This window comes from Hipposideros armiger, unplaced genomic scaffold, assembly GCF_001890085.2.
Source record: "Hipposideros armiger isolate ML-2016 unplaced genomic scaffold, ASM189008v1 scaffold_835, whole genome shotgun sequence".
In the NCBI taxonomy this organism is placed as follows: Eukaryota; Metazoa; Chordata; class Mammalia; order Chiroptera; family Hipposideridae; genus Hipposideros; species Hipposideros armiger.
In genome coordinates, this window is record NW_017732185.1 from 606875 (window position 1) to 615707 (window position 8833).

Sequence of the window (8833 nt, forward strand, 5' to 3'; positions counted from 1 at the left end):
AGCTGTTGTTCACCATCTTAGCTGTAGAGGGCACAGTGTCACTGGCCCTCATGTGGGATCCGAACCGATGCCTGCTGCTCAGAGCTGGCGTCCCAAGCCAGCTCTTAACCAATGCGTCACTCGGCCGGCCGGGGTAGAGTTTTTATATATGATCAAAGTTCAGTTATTATCAACTTAAAATACATATGTTCATAGGATATTTTATGTAAGCCTTGTGGTAACCACAAAGCAAAAACCTAGAAAAAAAAGAAGGGAATCAAAGCATAACACTATAGAAACTCATCAATTCACAAAGAAAGACAGCAAAAGAGGAAAAAAGGAGCAAGGGTATTGCAAAGCATTCAGAAAACAATAAGATGACATTATGATTCCTTATCTGTCATTAATTACTCTAAATGTAATTGGATTAAATTCTCCAATCAAAAGATATAGAGTAGCTAAATTGATTTAAAAATATGACTTGCCTATATGCTGCCTACTAGAGACTCACTTCAGCTCTGAAGACACACATAGTCTCAAAGTGAAGTGACAGAAAAAAAAATATTCCAAGCAAATAGAAATCAAAAGAGATCAGGAGTATACTTATACGAGTGAAATAGACTTTAAATAAAAAATGGTAAGAAGAGACAAAGACAGGCATTACATATTGATAAAGTGGCCAATTCATTAACAGAATATAACAATTGTAAATATATATTGTGGTAACCATTCATATATATATATATATATATATATATATATATGAATGGTTTATATATATATATAAATCAAATCACATGTTACATGTCAATAATATATCAATAAAACAGGAAGAAAAAAGATAAGAGAAGCTGAAAAACTTTTATGTTTTTCTTCATTTAGATATCATTTTAATGTCCTCTTTAGGCCTACCACTAATATTCAACAGTACATGAATTATCTTTTTTTGCATTAATTAAAATAAATGTTTATCAAACATATTATAACATTGGTCTATGTTCTGTTGGTGATGCAAAAGGATATAAAATATGCTACATTTCCTCATGAAGTTTACAATAATCTTGAGAAGGAAAGAATAACCCATAAGACAATTAAGGAAATTATTATAGTTGCAAATAACCTCAACTGAAATACTTGGTTTTGATTTCAAGTGCAAGAAATAATCTAAAAGAAAACAGGTAACATGATAAAGTATTATGATAGTTTTTCAGAGAAATCGTGCTTGAGGTCAGTCTAATGAAAAAGAACAAATATACTATTTTAGATAGTGAGGATAATATGGAAAAGTACATGAGTAAATAATCTGTGATTGTGAAAATCTTGAGGTGCTGTCTTAGTAAAAGTGGAATAGTTTGTAGAAAATAACACAAAATTAAGGCATAAAAAAGTACAACAAAAGTGATTATGATAGATCTTGAAAACCAGCAGAGAAGTTTGGATTTTAAATAATGTGCATAATTAGAAGCTCATGTAAGGTCTTGAAGAGGGACTAACATAATTAAGTCAATAATAATAATAACGATAATAATAATAACAACAAAACAGCAATGCTAGTTAACACTCACTGTGTTGATTAAGTACCAGTCTCTATTTGAAACGCTTTGCATATATACTAATCCATTTTATCCTGAAAGGAAAGGAAATCCTTATTTTCTCCACCTTCTTTTCTTATACAAAACAAAGCTGAAAAATGGAAAAATTAAGACATTCAGCCAAGTTATTCATTTAACAAGTGGTGAAAAATAGAATTCAAACCCGGGCAGTCTGGCTACAGAAGTAATGTAGTAACAACTGCAATAGTCTGCCTATCATCATTTACAAAGATAGCTCTGAAAAATGGTACAGCTTTAGAAAATGCCCCAAAATGAGCACTGCAAAAACGAGTTTATGATCTAAGAAGCTTTTAGAGTTAATCCAGGCATGAAATGAGAACTATATAAATATCGAGAAAGAGATGAACTGAGAAATTTTTTTAGGAACAATGTCATAAGTCAGGCACCCTGGAAGTAGAACAGGAGACTGGGATTCAGGTGCGCTGGCTTATTGAGGGAGTGTCTTCAAAAGAAAGGAAGCAGGACAGGGCAGAGGACAAAGCAGGTCAAGGATGTGGCCTCAGCGGGAGCCTTCTTTCATCTTTAACCCCAAGGAAGATCTGGAGCACGATGTGCTGCAGAGTTAGGCTTACCCTAAGGAAAAGGGGCAGTACTTTATAGCTGGGCTCTATTAAGCATCGCCATTGGGCCCACCCACAGGTAGAGAGTAGGGGAGCTTGTGGAGGTGGGGGATGAGGTAAGAGGAGCAGTCGCACAGAAACTCCCAGGGAGGCAGCTCCTGGTGGGCTCAGCGCTATTCTAAAGAAGGGGTAGCTGGGAGCCCTTAGGTGCTGACGTCAGTGGGGGTCAAAAGGGAGTCTCGGCAAGGCAACCATCAAGCCTGATGCAAAAGGAAAGATGGATTTTGTGTCTTATTTGGTATAGGCAATGAAGAAGAAGGAGACATAAGTGATGATTTTTTTAAATACCTACTTTGATTGAATGTTCAAAATATTGGTGGTGCACCAATTAGAATCAGGGAAGTCAAAAAGAGAGAAAACCTCGCAGAGAAGCCTTTGATTTAGCGTAGAGCATGCCGACTTGCTACTGGGATATCTAGTTAGAAGCTTCTATAAGGATTCCAGAGACAAGGCTGGATTTAACACCACCTTAACGGTAATAATTAAGGTCGTGTTCAAGAATGATTCCAAAACAGTGAGCGTTAAGGCAAATATTGAGAAGGCTGATTGAAAACCTGGAGCAATGAGAGGGTCAAGGAGTCTGAGTAGGAAGCGAAGTCAGTGAATCAGGGGTCAGCTGAGAGAAGAAAGTCGTGCTCTGCCTTAGCTAAAAGGGGGATTTAAAGACGGCGTGGGAGGTTAGCGATGTGAACCGCCACCTTAAACTGGAATGGACTTAGAAAAGTTTAATAGCTTTCGAAGGAAATACGTTTGTCGTGACTCAATAAGAGATTTTCCAGAGTGGCTGCATGTATCCACTTCTATTTGCAATTTTTGGCTCCTGCTTCCCTTGCGTTAATAGAAGCTATCTATGCTCATATAAAGATATTACTTTCTGTTATTCATTACATCCCTCTTCTAAAAATCGAATGCAAGTTTTATGTCTCACTAAATCCGAATGCAGTATAAACTTTTCTGCACTTCTCTTACTGAGTTAGCAGTTTTGTTATAGATGCTTGAGAAGATTTTATGTAATTCTTTAAGATTGAATTAATGTCCCCCTTTCCCCCAAATCAAGCCTTTATATGTGCAAAATTAAAATGGTTAATTTTAGGTCAATATAATTATGCTCTAGCAAAGATATACATCCCTCTGGTTTATTACAGTTTATTTTCATATTATACTGTTATATAATATTTAGTAGTTCTTATGTTAAAACTGATCATTTGACTGATTTATCTGATTGGTATATAATAAATATTTGAAGATAGCTATTCCTTAATTGTTTTGTTAGTCTATGAGAATGTAGAGTTGACATGTTTAGTTACTAACTGCCCAATTAATTGTGTCACAAATGATAACTTCAGATATTTCTAACATGTTATCACTATAGACATTGATATCAATAAAATAGTTAAAATCATGGATCACATAAAGTACTTCTTAAGTACATAATGTATATATTAAAGATTTTTGTTGTTGTTATAAGAAGGAATGTCTCTATTTGTGGAAGTCAATGTTCACCATAACCTTGACTTACATTATATAGAAACAAAATATATAGCAGATATAATTGCAAAATAAATAATTTAGAAAGAATTTTTCTAGCCCTGTGGTCTGTTCTTTTTGCAAGGAGCCCATAATGTACATGCACATGTACACCCTTACATGCATACACAAAAACTAAGTGTTTCCATTTGTTTAATATTAAGCACTATCAATTTACACTGATACCTCCTCCAATCTCAGTCTGACATCATAGGATTTTTTTCTATTTTTAGTCTTCTCCTCTTCTACATTTGTAACTTTATTCTCCATCAGTGAGTAAACTTTTCCTGATAACACTCAAGAATGTACTAATTTCCTCTAATCTACTCTAAACAGAAAGAAGTTCCAGAATTTTTAATTCAAACAACTGTGAAAAACACACCTCTTAACTACAATGTACTTCTTTATAGTTCTCTATTTTTTTTAGAATCATAATATGTTGCTAAGTGTTTTACCCAATGTTTATTAAATTTATGTCTTTACAAGGTTTTAAAGTACATGAAAAATCTTATTTCCATTAAAATGACAAAAAAACTCACCAAAAAATGAAATACTTATACTTTTTCTTTAAAACTATTAAAGAGCTGTTATAAATAACTAAACGCTAGAGTGATGATCCCTTTTTAGCCTCAACTTTTTTTTATTGTCATAATGTCCATTATACAATTGAAATTTACAATACATGGAGAAAAGCAGGAGAATATAATCCATTGTCAAGAGTAAAATCAGTCAATGTAAATTAACATAGAGCTGATCCAGGTGTTAAAATGATCAGTAAAGGACATTAAAACAACTATGAAAAATAATTTAAAATATTTATAGGAAAAGAAGAGTATAATAAATAGGGAAATGAGAATATCAAGAAAGATTTGGAAAAATTCAAGTCACTAGAAATGATCCATATTAAGACACAGAGTAAAAGAAACCTTATGAGAAAAATGAACTGAGACTCAACAACCTGTGAGGCACTCTCAATTATAAAAACATAAATTTAATTGGAGTTATAGAAACAGTTTGAAGAGTAAATTGGGTGAAAAGAATTAGGAACTATTTGCAGATAATTTTCTAAATTTGATAAAAAAAAATCCATTCACTCCTCTAGGAAGCTCAGAAAATTATAAGCAGAGTAAATATTAAGTAACCACATCTACAATAGAAATATCAAAGTTAAACTGCTTAAATCCTAAGATAAAAAAAAATAAATAAAAACAATTAATGATAAAAGACGTAGTGCATTAGGAAAACAACTATATGAAGGAAAGCTGATTTTCTATTGGTCACAATGGAGTCTAGATCATAATAAAATATTATTTTTCTAGTCCCAAAGGAAAAACAAAGCAAAACAGTTGTCTCAATCTAGAATTCTATAGCAAGTGAAAATAACTTTTATAAGATACTTTTGATGCAGCTAAATAAAGACATTTTCAGATAAATGAAAGCTGGGGTAATTTATTGTCATCACACATGCACTACAAAGAATACTAAAGAAATGTCTTCAGGTGAAGGGTATTGTTACCAGATTGAAGCCTGCTTCTGCACAAGTCAATAGAGCCCCAGAAAAGGTGAAAAAAGGAGTAAATATAATATAAATTTTTACTTTCACATGTATATTCTCCTTTAAAAATGGTCTTGACTGAGCAGAAAGGGGATAAACAGAATTATAAGGTTCTTATAATATTCATCAAGAGTATAATTATATTTGATGCTAGAGCATTATTAAAGATCAATACTGTAATCTCTAAACAGAGTCAGCAAACTTCTATCCTGCGGCCAACTATGGCATTCATCTTGTTTGTATGAATCATAAGCTAAAACTCACCTTTGTATTTTTAATCAATTAAAAAATTTTCAAAAGGAAAGTATATGAAAGAGACTATACGTATGGCTCTCAATGCCTCAATGCCTAAAATACTTAATAACAGGCTTTTTATAGAAAAAAAAATCTGGTCCCTAATCAAGAGAACCACTTGAAAAAAAATTGCACACATACACATAAGAAAAAGATATAGTTAACATGTCAATGAATAAGATAAAACAAAAGACAATAAGATGATTAACCCAAAAGAACAAATGGAGGAAATGAAAATAAATAGAAATTGATAGAACTAAACCCAAACAAAATTTTATGAACAATATACATTAATACATTTCAGAGCTTGGGTAAAATGGGTCAATTATTAAAAACTGTAAAATGCAAAAGTTGATGAAGAAGAAAGAGAGCATATAAATAAGTTTCATGGCTTATTCAATAATTGAAATAGGATTATTCTGTCACTTTTCCCCAAAATAGCCAAATCAAGATTTCTTCTATAAGTTGTTATACAAAATTGAAAAGAATTGAAGCTGCCAACTTATTTATGAGGCTTGTATAATCTTTTATTTTATTTATTTTTTTAATGTGATGAAAGAGCACTTTATTAGAAGAGATAGTGCACTTCAAAGAAATAGAAGTGGGCCCGAGCAGTAGAAAATCGCTCAAGGGCCATTATAGAAGGGAAATTATACTCCACAGAGTTTGGAGCAGGCCAAGCAAAAGGAGCTCAAAAGGCGAAGGCTTGTACAGTCTTGATTCCAGATTCAGATAAGAAAATACAAAAAAATAAAATTAAAGGTTAATTTTATTAATGACTATAAATTGAAAACTCTTAAAGGCAATTTTGATTCAGAGAAAAAAAAACTTTTTATGAATTTTAACATCCATATATTATAAAAGTGTTTAGCAATGCTAGACATTAAAGGGGTTTTCCTGACTTGGTAAACAAACATTCTACTACAAGAAGAATCGTTAAGCGTATTCTTTACAAGATAGAAAAAAACCACAAATTTTTTTCCCTGACACAGCTACTGTTTAACACAGAACCGAAAGTCCTGGATGAGGTTTTAAAGAAAGCAAAAGAAAAGAAGTATTATAGAATGAGGAACAGGGCAACATGAGATTATTTGCAGATAATATAATCATCTACATAGAGGAAAAAATAGCACAATCAAAAGACCTAGTAAGATGATTCAGTAAACGTGTCATATGAAAGATGGATCTATGAAAGTTTCAACTAATGAACTCTAAACCAACAAAAACCTACAAGAAAATAGCATTTAAAAAATAAACTTAGTATACACAATACTAACAAAACCAAACTGTAAAACATATAGGAATCAACCAAAAATACTGAAGACAACTTTTGAGAAAACTTAAAAATTTAAATAGATATAATCAAACACAATCCTAAATACATGAAGAGGCATTTTATACTTTTGTACTAGATGACTGTACATGATAAATATACCACACATTCCTAAATAAAATAAAAAATTCAGAGTATTTTTGATAAACTTACTTGAAATTTTACATGAAGAATGAAATTCCGCTACTAGTTAAATAAAATTAAAGAGGGAAGGTTTGCCTTAATGGATATAAAGACATATTTAGAATCATATTATTTATATATTTATAACTATATATATATAAGTTATATATATATATATATATGTATATATAGATAGATAGATAGATAGATATAAAACTATATATCATATGTATACAAAAGAATATTGTATTGTCATAAGAACAGGCAAATGAGCAAAACAAGATTAGAAATCTCAGAGACAGATCAGTATACATTCAGAACTCAAAGTGATGATATAGGTGACATCATTAATTCACTGGTACAAATCGAATCCTTTAATATATAGTGTGGTGAAAAGTGAATGAGTGCGTAGAGAGAAATAAAAATTGATTCCTATCTAAAAGGATGGAAAAACTAAATGTGAAAGGAAAAGTGTATTAAAAATGATGGAAGAAAATGTAGAAGAATGCTCTGTGACCAAAGGTTGGAGAAAATTTTTCTAAATCAGTTTTTAAAAGTACAATCTATAAAGCAATAAATAGATTGATAGATGATAGATAGATAGATAGATGATAGAGTCCTCTGCACTGCGTGATTGTTGACACTTAGCATTTTGATGTTTTGTATTCATGGCCTAAATTAGATCCTTTGATTCTTCTAGGCTTGTTCTGAGCTCAGTCTCGGACTACTTTGCTGCCATGTTTACAAGTGATGTTTGTGAAGCCAAGCAAGAGGAGATCAAGATGGAAGGCATAGACCCCAATGCCCTCTGGGATCTTGTTCAATTTGCATATACAGGTACAGTAAAAGAATTATACTACACATTGATGTCTTGTGAATTTTAGAATTTGGACATAGGATTTAAAGCTTAAAGAAAACACAGCTGGTATCTTTCATTTTTTTTTTCCATTTGAAAATTAACTGAAAAATCAGATTACCTTTTCATTTGTCACTGAAATCACAAGTGTATATATGTATACATATACCTAATTCCTTCCACAAAGAATTCAAACTGACTTATAAAAATAAACAGTAGTTGGATGAGCTCGGGATAGGAGCAAAGAGGTTATTAATTATCAAGTTAGAATTTGGTATATACAGCATTAGAAAGGAAAATAGAGTCTAATTTTCTTTCATTTTGGAAATTATAGGTTCAAATAACACTTTTTTTCTTGAAATGTGTTATTTTAATGTTCAGAGCTCCACAGAATGTTTAATGTGGACTCTATAAACTTAGTTGAAAGGAACAATGAAAATACTTAGAATTGAAAATTCTAAGTGAAAATGACTGGTTTTTAAAGCTGTTTCTGATCCCCTCTATTGACATCTTCTATTGGCCTTCGCACTCTGTTATATTTGGTGCATTCAAATAATATTGCAGGTAGAGCAAACATGTGTTGAATGTTGTTTAATATTACCTCTATCTTTGGAGAGTAAACTAATGAATAAGCCATGTCTTTGGCCTCCAGAAGCTCACAGTTCAAATGGCAAAAAGAGTTAGATGAGGGAACAAATATGATAGAGGGTGAAACTTAAGAGGGAGCTAGAAGGCATAAAACCTGTTGTTCAGAGCATTATCATTGTCCACATTCATTTAAAACATTTTAATAACTTTTCAAGATACATGAGATAAGAGGAGACATAATAAAATCATGGGATAGTGAAGACAGATAGGCTGAGTGGATTTTTTTTTTTTTTAGGAATGGAATGTGGTTCATTTATCGGAACTGTTTATCATGGTATACAGTGA

The 8833-nt window shown here is 31.8% G+C and overlaps 1 protein-coding gene across 1 annotated transcript in view; it reads left to right on the plus strand.

The window, feature by feature from the left end:
- The window catches only part of LOC109374573 (kelch-like protein 1), a 141304-nt gene that overhangs the window by 107802 nt on the left and 24669 nt on the right, over positions 1-8833 (plus strand). The window contains exon 3 of the mRNA XM_019629291.1: positions 7745-7881. Coding sequence (XP_019484836.1) covers positions 7745-7881 — 137 coding nt within the window. The remainder of the gene's footprint in view (positions 1-7744; positions 7882-8833) is intronic.